This window comes from Notolepis coatsorum (genome assembly GCF_963971535.1).
Source record: "Notolepis coatsorum genome assembly, chromosome: 16".
In the NCBI taxonomy this organism is placed as follows: Eukaryota; Metazoa; Chordata; class Actinopteri; order Aulopiformes; family Paralepididae; genus Notolepis; species Notolepis coatsorum.
In genome coordinates this window covers 66,989,401-67,002,214 of record NC_140180.1, presented here as the reverse complement: position 1 = coordinate 67,002,214, position 12,814 = coordinate 66,989,401, and the positions used below count along the sequence as shown (strand labels likewise).

Here is a 12,814-nt window from a genome sequence, read left to right as displayed (position 1 = left end):
TAGGAATACGTCTGGCGAAATACGAATGGTACTATTTGTTCATAGCGCATATATATATGGCGCAAGTAAAGTAGAACTTTCTTTTAGTCCAGTTCTTTACCCTCCAACAGAGTGACAGACGCGAAGCCTCACCCACGACGCACGTGTGGTGCAGTAAGGCCTACTTGGCCTCAGAATAGGCATTGAGATATCGTGTGGATTAATAGTTGAATTGTCATAGTTTGGCACTATACCGTCGAGTTGGACGTATTCTATTAAGCTAATAATAGTCTATTTATGTATGGTGCATCGTTCGGTTAGAGTTATAAAGTTATCAGTACCCCCATCGTTCCTGACGTTATCTGGAGTCTTAACCAGGCTGGGCAGACCACTAGTGGTGCTTGCATCCGAGGAGCTCCGGGCCAGGGCGACTGGACCTGTATATTGGATTACTCTACCCGGACGACGGCGAGCCTTCCACGGCTTGGATTATGCTTTGGGTGCTTTGATTATTCCATGGATAATGGCCAACACTGCGGAGTGTTGGAACTACCCCCCGGAGAGGACTCCAGGTGAGACGGCGCTCTACACCAGTGAGGTCGCCTCACGTCTCTCCGTTGTGGACCGGCAGCTACCGTCCACCAGAGGGTCCAGCTGTATTCGTCTGCGGACCGAGGTTCTGTGGGCACCGTGTTCAAGACTTTGAATTCTCCCAAGAAACCGTCGGCCAGATGGGATACCGCCAGCGGCTTCTCTAACCCCCCCCTCCTACTGTCTTACAACCAGCGGGACCCCCCCCCCCCCTTAGTGTATCCAGCTATAATCATTTAAGTACCATCGCTATAGTTTCCTAGAGAACCAGGTTGTATACTTACTCCCTGCGTAACCAGAGATTGGACATTCAATGTTGATTTACCTACGAATACTCATTTGCCATACAAGTGCATTTCAAATCATAAGTGTAAACAAGTGAACGTTGTATATACCTTTTGCTATATTAAATATTCGATTTGTACATTTGTGTGGACTTCGTTTCATCAGGTGGGAAAGTGTTCATCATATTTATATCATGTACTGGATGGCCAGAAGTTAAAGTACAAGAAGTAGTGGTTTAATAATCATACTTAACAATACAGTCAGGGAATTGTACCCCTCAGTTACAACCTTGAACTCCTCATCCTTCCTCATTGCTTTCACTCTTTGTATGACTCCCTCCACAATGGTGTATGATGCTGACAAGTCAAGGTATTTTCTCTGAAGTGAAGCAGATGCGATGGCAGTCTCATTGAAGACAGGTGTGGCAATCTCCATGCATAGCATAAATTCAAAATCTATGCTACGCAAGAGCATCCGGGCATCACCTGCTGCAGAGTCTGGTGGATCACTATCAGCTTCACCACAGCAGAAAGGACCTTCTTCAGGGATCTCAGAGCATCTTCTCTACACGCCCACCGTGTGTCAGGCAGCCTTTTCAGTTCACAGAGTCTTTGGCCAGGGTACATGGTCTGTTGCATCTTCACAAACGCAGCGTGGAGTTTTGGAGATCTGGATATGAAAGTGTACAGATTTTCAACTAAATTGAAAAACCGAACAAAATGCTGGCTTGATTTGGCACTCTCCACCAAGATCAGGTTGAGACAGTGGGCATGGCAGTGCACGTATAAAGCGTTCTCATTGTGGCTCTGAATTCGCGACTGCAGACCGTTGTAGCTTCCACTCATATTTGCGGCTCCATCGTAGCCTTGGCCCCTGATGTCTTCCACTTTTAATCCATACTCCTCAAGGAATGTCATCACAACATTCTCCAATTATTTTGCTGTTGTTCCACTCACATCACAAACTTGTAAAAATCTCTCCTTGATTTCCATCTGATGGACAAAGCGAACAACAAAGGACACTTGTTCGACATGAGAAACATCAGTTGTCTCATCCAAGAGAATGGAGAATATTTTGGAATCTTCCATTTCTTTGAGAATTACTCTTCTGACATAGGTGGCAAGGGAACTGATTATGTCATTCTGTGTCTTGTAGGACAACAGTGATGTCTGTGGTTTTTTCTGTTGAGACTGGATGTGATTGATTTTATCAAGGTGCATTTTGATGGTGGAGTCATATTTTGCAAGTAGCTGTACAAGTTCAAGGAAATTCCCTTTGTTCAAAGATGTACCACTTTCATCATGACCCCTGAACGCCCCATCTTGCCGTGCAAGATACAATGTGATGTCTACCAGTCTTGTCATTAGCTCCCTGTTTCTTTGTCGTTCCTGTTCTCTTTTGGCTTGGCCTTCTACGTCTGCCCTCCTGAAAGCCTCTCCCAGTGGTCTCTGTTTGAAGTTGCTCCATCTTACCATGCCGTGGGGCACATGGTCAAGTTTAGACCATTGGAAGGGCACCAATGGGCACGTCCTCTCATTTTCAACACTCAAAAAGGGCATTTTAGCGCGATGTTTTCAACTGTGGGGGCACATGGTCACGTTTAACCATTAAAGGGGCACCAATAGGGCACGTCCTCTAATTTCTTTCACTCAAAGGGGCACTTTTGTGTGATATTATTTAACCGTGGGGCACATGGTCAAGTTTAGACCATTGGAAGAGCACCAATAGGGCACACCTTCTATTTTTCGCCACTCAAAAGGGCACTTTAGCGCGCATTTTCAACCGCAGGGGCACCAATAGGGCACGTCCTCTCATTTCTTTCACTCAAAAGGGCACTTTTGCGTGATATTATTTAACCGTGGGGCACATGGTCAAGTTTAGACCATTGGAAGAGCACCAATAGGGCACACCTTCTAATTTTTCGCCACTCAAAAGGGCATTTTAGCGCGCATTTTTCAACCGTGGGGGCACCAATAGGGCACATCCTCTAATTTCTTTCACTCAAAAGGGCACTTTAGCGCGCGTTTTTCAACCGTGGGGGCACCAATAGGGCACATCCTCTAATTTCTTTCACTCAAAAGGGCACTTAAGCGCGCGTTTTTCAACCGTGGGGGCACCAATAGGGCACATCCTCTCATTTCTTTCACTCAAAAGGGCACTTAAGCGCGCGCTTTTCGACCGTGGGGGCACCAGGGGGGGCACCAGGGGGGGCGCCCCCCCCCCCCCCCCCCCCCCTGAGTCCGCCAGTGACTAGTATGGTATCATATGAAACTAGACAACCTATAGTTTGTCATGCTAGCTCGTTGAGAAGGGGACTAAATAATGCTCTAAATGTACATTTTGATGAGGGAAAAACTGTCATGGTAATTTTCACCATTTTCATTTTTGCATGCAGTTTTTTCTGCCTATTATAAACATGGTGTATTTGACCATTTCTGGTCAAACATGTGCATATGTGTAAACAAAGAAAACTGCTTGATTAACTCAAGTAAACGGATTTGCTTGTAAATCTTCATCTAAAAATCCTCTTGGACCACACTGTTGATTTAATTGATTTGTAACATGATAACAACCACACAAGTAATTGTGCAAAAAGAATACAACAAGAACAACAACAACAACAACAACAACAACAACAACAACAACAACAACTGTTGAACAACAGAAAGTCCTAAAAATGGCTCTTTAGATGAATCAGTCGTTTTCAAAAGGAGTATTTCATCTAATACAGAGATTGTATCTAAGTACTAATACCAGACAGATCTACGGAAGAGTAATAGGGCCATGATAAAACAAAAAAGACAATTTCCTCAAGATTTTCCAAACCCGAGTATAGTCGGGTTTTCGATGGTTTTCATCGTTTTTTCTTTTATTCGATTTTTTTTATTCTATACAGTCTCACGGACCTCTGTGTATCATTCGGACTCATTCTGAGACGCCAAGATTGCAATGCCGGCGGAATTCTGCTAGGTGGCAGTATCGCCTACCCTTTGAAACCTTATTTCACACTGTGTGGGACACATTATATATGATCCGGGTGGAGAAATGGTACCCGGGCAAGTGAAAGGCTTCATTCGAGCCCCTTGGAATGCGTCCAGCAGGGGCGGGGCTAGGGGGTGGCTACTTGGGCTCAAGCCCCGAATGTTTTCTGAAAAGCCCCGAATCTATTTAAATTTTTTTTTTTTTTTACTTTTTTTTTTTTGACAATTCATCATTGTTACATGAAAATATGTTTGCACCAGATTTAGCAGAAGCTAATTTCCATCTGTGGTCTATCCAGCTGCTAACTGTATTTGAGTGAGTTAAGTCTTGGTGTTATGGTAGACTCAGACCTAAGCTTTAAATCACAATCAACAAGTTGACAAAAACTTAATTCTTCCACCTTAGAAACATAGCTAAAGTACGGCCATTTATAAATCAAAATGACACTGAAAACCAGATCCATGCCTTTATCTCAAGCCAACTCGACTACTGTAATGCACTCCTTACCGGCCCCCCGAAAAAATACGATGATAACTATTTTATTGCAATGCACTATTGCATTATTTTATTCTATTTTACTAACAATTTTATTGCACTGCACTATTTTACTTTGTATCAGTGAATCATAGACGCCTGGCCATAAGAGCATTCGGAGCATCTCTGCTCTCCCACTATTGAACTTGGGGGAGCAAAGGTATGCTCTTGCTCCACCACTTTTTGATCATATGAAAAATATGATATATCCCCCCCCAATATATAAATCTAACCATAACTACGTTATGGTTAACTGAGTTTTATAGTGAAAAGAGCAGCTTTATTGGTCAAGATTGAAGGCTCTATATTGCAGGAAATTGTACGTAGAGGTTCATTAAATTCAAACTGCCAAAAAAAATTAAAATAAAAAAAGGGCACCTATCTGGGCTAAGCCCCGGATCTCCTACAATCCTAAATCCGCCCCTGGCGTCCAGCACACTTCATGCATAGTTTGTCCCATTTCATGTCAGGGACCCGATGGACATCAATACTGGAAATCGTGATCAGACAATTGGAATATTCTTTTTGCAATGCCTCCTATCAAAGGTACGGACTATATGACATCAAGCCTACTTTTATCCTACAATGATTTCACATCGATTGCAACGATCAATGTATGTAGTATTCAAAACGTATGCCGTTGCTGACGATCAGAGCATCACAAAATGACCCCCCCCCATTGATGCCTTCATGATGAAACATAATACCTATTATATATCTTTGATTTGGAAATAATATCGTGTCCAGGCGAGAAACACGAACGACTTTCGCAAAATGCTTTTTTATTTTTGCCAGGGTGCCACCATTTTGAAATTGATTTTAAATCTAATTGTTGCTACGTGCTAAAAATAGGGAAGAGAAACTAACTGTGCTTCAATATATGCCAATAACATTAAGTTTTGTGGTTTATTATCCAGACTAATAAGAGATCTCTTATTACTCTGGATAATAATCTAATAATAATAATAATAATAATAATAATAATAATAATAATAATAATAATAATAATAATAATAATAATAATAATAATAATAATAATAATAATCTAATAATATCTATATTAAAGAAATTCATACAGAAGTAATTAGCTTGAACCCCCATAGAGGCCTTTGGGAAGTGTCGTTCGGAAGAATTCCAACGCTCATCGAAAGCTCTCAGTGTCCTCTTCAAAATGGCGTAAAAAAACTACAATTCCCGACGTTCAATTCAAAACGAAAACGAAAATCTATCTAATAACACTTTAACCTATTGGTAAACTAACGTATTGATGATAATATACATTATAACTGCTGTTGTGACATGGTTATGATGTTTATACTTGAATACGTTTGAAAAATAAAATGATACTTTTGTCAAACAGTCTGGAGAGATTGATTTATGACTACAAGGATGGGGTTAATGGCTGGCGCTGAATGGGTTAAAGTCGAAACTTCAGAATAAGGATGTCCTGATTGTATTTCCTATAGATAAAACAGCTGCACACTTCAAGTATATTAATACAGTAGGTAAGAGATGCTTGGTCGGGGCTTGTACCTAGTTTTGCACTACTGCGCATGCGGATGAGGGGGGGGCAGTGGCGGCCGGTGGGTACTTCGCCACTAGGGGCGCTATACCAAACATTTTGCAAACATGTACAGTACAGTACCACGCAACAGACTCATGGCAAGACGTGAGCGATTCGACTCACGCTCACAGCAATGAATTGGCTCTTATGAACGAGTCGCTCAGCTGTTACTACAACAACACACAACCAGTCAAATAAAGTATAGTCTAGACTCTAATTCACAACTTGAAACACAATATATAAATAGAAAAGTTAGAAACAAAACTCGCCCCGTCTCCAAACACAGGCAGATCTCTCCCTCTCTCCTTCTCTCTCTCACACACAGCGCGACGTGGAATCGATTCGTTACACAATCAGACCTATTATATACCAAGAATAACTTCAGTATGAGTACAGGGCTGTACACATATTTTGCATATTGTTAAACGAGCCAAGGCTAGCTATTAAACTATCGATATGAATCGAAAATCTGGGACCCTGATGTAAACAAGACAAACGTCTTTCTCTGGTCTGCATCCCCTTAACAATTGTGTGTATTGAGCCGTACTGTATTGTACCCATTCTGCAATCTGTTAATAAAGTTCTCATTCATTCATTCATTCAAACATAGACGATATTGAACAAGCCATAATCCACGTATTTTCAATCAGAGAGAGCTGCAGTAGTTAAATCAATGAGCCATCGACATAGTCAGTGTGGTAACGTTATTATTGCATCCAAGATTGATACACGGCTGGCTAGGCAGTTGGTAGTCATAGTCTTGTGTTATAAAATAAATAAACAATCAGCAATGTCTCGCTTCATGAATGGCCAGCAGTAGCCTAACAGTACTGCTCCTAAAAAAAACTATTTACAAACGTTAACGTTAACCACAGAGAGAGAGAGAGAGAGAGAGAGAGAGAGAGAGAGAGAGAGAGAGAGAGAGAGAGAGAGACTCACTGTTTAGTTGAAACGTCCAGGGCAGGAGAGCTTGATAAACGTGTATAATCCACTGATGATGTATTCCAGACCACTGTCCACTGTAGTCTGTCTCCAGACTGCATCCGCCATATAGCTTGTTAGCCAAGTGTTAGCTCGTTAGCACAACACAAGTACATTCCTTTGTCCATTTCCGCTCGAACAGACTGCAAACTACCTGGCGTTCTATCGCCATGCTCTAAGACAAACTCTAACCTTAACCAACTTTGAAAGAGTGCCTAAGCTTAACAGTCTAAAGAACTTGCAGTCACGGCACGCTCGTCTAAGACAAACAGCTGCCTGCATCATTCTCACAACAACACAACTATCTCCACCGACCAACCTAGGAATAACCTAGAATTGGAACATTAGAAATTGGATTCGGCCAATCAGAGATCGTCTCAGTGAAATTCTGCTACGGAAAAAAAAAAATGGCGTCGGCCAATCAGAGAGCGTCTCCGCGAAATGCGGCTACAGATATTCTTGACGCTACTGGCTAGACCGCTTCAAATCGCGCCCGGATTCCAACATAATAGTCATATTTCAACGCACAACGCGTTATGCACTGATTGGCTGTGACGGATACAGCGATCAAACTGTGACGCGCACTCAGAGCGCTATCGCGTATAGCCCGGGCCGAGAAAAAAAATAAAAAATAAAAATAAAAAAAACGTGATGTCACTTCCTGCTCTGGAAAACGAGTGTTTTTTAATTGCGATAATAACGTTATATTGTGCATTGGAAATACAAACATACTTAAAATGAGTAAATATTATTCATTTTAAACATGTTTATATTATTTATAGGGCTATAAAACAAAAAACAAAAAGATACTTTTTCTTGTTCTACTCTCATATAACCAGGCAGGGCCTGAAGGGGGGGGCGGCGCCCTTGCGCCCCTAGTGGCAGAGCCGCCACTGGGGGGGGGCTCTCTAGCTCTCTCTCTCTCTCTATCTCTCCCTACGTGTTACTAGTGCAACAGACACGTGTTAGCCGATTGATTGATTGGACATTTTATTAACAGATTGCAGAATGGGTACACTACAGTACAGCTCAATACACACAATTGTTAAGGGGATGCAGACCAAAATACTTCCCAAAGGTCAGTGAATACCACGATCACAACACCAGAGGGAGCTCCACAAATCATGTTAAACCCAGATTTGGCTCAAACAAGGGACTAAACATGTTTAGCAATTATGCCACATCAATGTGGAACGCCCTACCCAAAGCTGTAAAGGAATGTGAATCACTACCCACTTTCAAAAACATTCTCAAAAAACACCTACGGGAGACTGCAATTCGAAACTGACCCCTGTAAATGTCCTAACACAACCACCTCCAATGTACAGTAAATTACCAAGTATGGTCTTGTCAATATCCCAATGTACAGTTTTGCTTGTACAGTTGTACAGTGTACCCCCCCCACCCCTCCTACCCAACCTCCCCCCCCCCCCCCCCCCCCCCCACCCACCCAACCACCTCCAATGTACAGTCCCCCCCACCTACCCAACCTCCTCCAATGTACAGTTTCTACGTCAAATGTATATACTCTCTTTTCTGGACTATTTTCGTATCACGTGTACTGTATTTGCAAATCTGGTATGTCATAAATGTATAGATGTAGCAGTACTGTCTATCTGTATGTCATGTATGTCATATATGTTATGATGAATTGAAAATGGGGGACCCTGATGTAAACAAGACGAAAGTCTTTCTCTGGTCTGCATCCCCTTAACAATTGTATGTATTGAGCTGTACTGTACTGTACCTATTCTGCAATCTGTTAATAAAGTTTTCAATCAATTCAATCAATCAATTGAATACAGTAGCTCTGCAGCAAGAAGAAAAATAGCTACACCACAGCTTTCCCTTAATGTTTTTCATTTATTTGTAACAAAAAAGGATTGGGCTTAATATAGCCGATACCAATCAATTAAAATACGCTGTGATCAGCTGCGATTCCAATCTGTCTGACCCGATCGGGACATCCCTACATTAGACATGATTGGTTAAATCGAGCTTTCTTCTCTCTGTCTCCAGAAACGCAGGGTCAGCCCCACTAGTGTACGTGTGATCTCAGCAGTTCTCTCCATCCTGATTGGCTGTCTGATGTTTCTTGCCGTGCCGACAGTGGTGTTTCAGGAAATGGAGGAGTGGACTTTTCTAGAGGCACTCTACTTTGTGGTCATCACTCTCACTACTGTTGGTTTTGGAGACTATGTCCCAGGTATACACACACACACACACACACACACACACACACACACACACACACACACACACACACACACACACACACACACACACACACACACACACACACACACACACACACACACACACACACACACACACACACACACACACACACACACACACACACACACACACACACACACACACACACACACACACACACACACACACACACACACACTCACAACTCACACATTCTAAAAAAATACAATATAAAATATATAAGCCGCAGTGGGCAAGGCGCTCGCCACTAATGTTAGGGGTGGGAAGCTGGTGGGTGGGGATCGGACGTTGTGGACAGCGACTCCTACAGGTCGGTTGGTGCGCCTGCGCAGCAGAATCAGGAAGCAACGGGGGGCGGCGTGTCCCTCCCACGCAGACCCTCGCCGCTGAGAGATCGCGCTGTGCAGGTGAAAAGATGCGACGGCTGCCTCCTCGTGTACCGGAGGGGACACGTGATGCAAGGCTTTGTCCACATTGCAGCCGGCCAGTGGGAGGCATGGCCTAACAGCGTTCGAGACAGGGGAGGGTAGAATTGGACAATACGAAATTGGGATGGGAGAAAAATTGAAAATGGGAGAAAAAGTAGATAAAAAAAAATATATATATAATATATGTAATAATCTTGCTTTTGCTTTTCCCCACACACCGTGGGCTATGCATGGCAAATTGTGGTCACTCACTCAGTCATGTACGATCTGGCAGGGACGTATGGACGCATGTGCGGGTAGCAAAGTTTTTTGCTCAAATCAGCTAAACAGGAACGAGTGAATCTAAAATATCAAGTTTTTAGTTGATTCAAAACATCCACTGTATAGCTGAGCTGAGAGAGGATCTTTTCTTACTTTCTTACTCTTTATATCTCTGAAAGTCAACACATTCTGTGTTCAGATGGATGCTTTTTTACAGTGAATATCTCTGAAAATCAACACATTTTGTGTCCAGATGAATGTTTTTTTGTGTGTATTTCTCTGAAGGTCAACACATTCTCGGATGATTTAGTTTTACAGTGTATTTCTCTGAAAGTTAACACATTCTGTGTTCAAGTGGAGGAACTTCTTTTTCTTTTACAGTGTATTTCTCTGAAAGTCAACACATTCTGTGTCCAGATGAATGATTTTTTTTGTGTATTTCTCTGAAAGTCAACACATTCTGTATCCAGGTGGCAAAAGACCTGACGCGTTCTTCAAGCCCCTGGTGTGGTTGTGGATAGTGTTCGGTCTGGCCTACTTCGCCTCTATCCTCACTATGATTGCCAACTGGCTGAAGGTGTTGTCAAAGAGAACCCGTGCTGAGGTGAGAAACTTGAACGGCTGGGATTGAGCTTCTAAACGTGTAAAGAATTATCTTTTGACACTGGCTAAGAGCTTGACTGGAACCTGGAGAATGTGAGCCTTAGCCCATATTAGTGCTATGTTTATTATTTGTCACATAAAATACATGTACTTTACGGTGAAATGCTTGGTTCTGTATGAGCCCCTGAGAGTGTGCTTCATACAGTAAAAAAGTAAGTAAAAAAGTAAGTAAAAGAGGAATATACAATATACAATACAATAATACAATCTAAAGTACAACCTAAGTACAATGAGTAAAACATTTTTTAAATGCAGACAATGAGGTTCAAATGCGGACAATGAGGTACAAAACTTTATGGTAAGGTGCAAATGCAAATGAGGTATGAATGTAGTGCAAATCTCTTTAATAGATAGATAGATATAATGTAGTGTTGTAATGTATAATGTCCTCTCTCTTTCACCCTGACAGATGGAGGAGCTGAGGGCCCATGCAACAGACTGGACCCAGAACATCCAGAACATGTCCATGGACTTCCATCTCCCAAACCCCCTGGAGTTCAACGACCCCTTCCTCCTCCAGCGCCGCCGCTGGAAACGCAGCGAGCGTCGACGCGTCCGACGGGGAGCCCAGGTGACTCTGGGACACCGGGTCCGGAAGGGGTCCATGAACGGACACCTGCCCAACCACCACTGGACAGGCCTTTCCCGTTCAATGAGCCGACTGGAGGCCCCTTCGGTGTTGGCGGCCAGGTTACGGGTCAAGGGAAGTGGAATCGTACAGACGGCGGGGCCCGTCGAGCCGAGGGTCAACCCCAAAGTTTCGATGCGGTCTGACTGCAAGATGTTTGTGCGCAAGTTTGGCCGCTCGCTCTCCCTCCCCGCGACCCCGTCTGTCTCAGAGCTAGGCGTGCCAGACCTGGCCATGACAGAGGAGGGGTCTCCCTTTGGTTCCGATTCGCCTTTCGACTCCATATCCAACAGCTCCTCTTCCTCCTTGGGGTTGCACAGCTACACCTTCTGTCAGACGCTCAACATTATGGAACAAGGCCTCCAGAGCAGCACCGGGTCACGTGGGGCCAGAGACACAGCAGCGGGAGCGGAAACACAGATACAGGAGCTGCCTCTAGATGTGTTAGAGGCCGGACATAGACGCACACCTCCCTCTCTCCCTCTACACGCACCCTGCCCTCCTCACTCTCTCCCTACACCCTTCCCTCCTCACTCTCTCCCTACACCCTTCCCTCCTCACTCTCTCCGCACACCCTTCCCTCCTCACTCTCTCCGCACACCCTGCTCTCCTCACTCTCTCCCCACACCCTTCCCTCCTCACTCTCTCCCTACACCCTTCCCTCCTCACTCTCTCCGCACACCCTACCCTCCTCACTCTCTCCCCACACCCTTCTCTCCTCACTCTCTCCCTACACCCTTCCCTCCTCACTCTCTCCGCACACCCTGCTCTCCTCACTCTCTCCCCACACCCTTCCCTCCTCACTCTCTCCCTACACCCTTCCCTCCTCACTCTCTCCGCACACCCTACCCTCCTTACTCTCGCCGCACACCCTGCCCTCCTCACTCTCTCCGCACACCCTGCCCTCCTCACTCTCTCCCCACACCCTGCCCTCCTCACTCTCTCCCCACACCCTTCCCTCCTCACTCTCTCCCCACACCCTTCCCTCCTCACTCTCTCCCCACACCCTTCCCTCCTCACTCTCTTCCCACACCCTACCCTCCTCACTCTCTCCGCACACCCTGCCCTCCTCACTCTCTCCGCACACCCTGCCCTCCTCACTCTCTCCCCACACCCAGCCCTCCTCACTCTCTCCCCACACCCTCCCCTGATGCGTTGCCCACTCTGCCCTTACCTGCAGACTGCCAGATGTTGGATTTCTTTGGGGAGAACTTTGCGTACATCGATGAGTCCTCGGACACCCTGAGCGACCGCTGCCCACCGGCAGAGAGTGAGGGGAGTGAGGAGAGGAGGCGGCCGCGCAAGCCCAAGAGGAAGAGCATGAGGAGGCAGCTGCCCAACAGGTGGAGCCGGAACTCCCTACAGGCCAGGAGGAGGCGCAGCAGTGACGTCTTGCCACCCTCTAACCCTCCAACACCACCTCCTGTCAGAGAGATTGACTGATTACCCCTCTTATTCCCATCCACTACCACAAGCACACAGTTGACTAAAGGGAATGTTTGGGGGAGAGTTACAATCTGTAGCCAAAGAAGTGTTGGAATGAGCTTGATGGCCACTTATCCACAGCACAGCCAATGGCTAATACACTAATAGTTGGCTAGCCTGAGGCTAGAAGCACTATTAAAAGGAAATGTCAAGTACAGGAAGCTTTTGAATGTAAATAAATGCATGGGACCAGTG

At 44.7% G+C, this 12,814-nt stretch overlaps 1 protein-coding gene across 1 annotated transcript in view; it reads left to right on the top strand.

The window, feature by feature from the left end:
* Positions 1-12,577, top strand: part of kcnk4a (potassium channel, subfamily K, member 4a) — a gene marked incomplete at both ends in the record, with an annotated part of 50,902 nt that extends 38,325 nt beyond the window's left edge. The window contains 4 exons of the mRNA XM_084332060.1: positions 8,936-9,122; positions 10,314-10,447; positions 10,916-11,577; positions 12,253-12,577. Of these exons, the coding sequence (XP_084188186.1) occupies positions 8,936-9,122; positions 10,314-10,447; positions 10,916-11,577; positions 12,253-12,577 (1,308 nt within the window). The remainder of the gene's footprint in view (positions 1-8,935; positions 9,123-10,313; positions 10,448-10,915; positions 11,578-12,252) is intronic.
* Between the last annotated feature and the right edge of the window lie 237 nt (positions 12,578-12,814).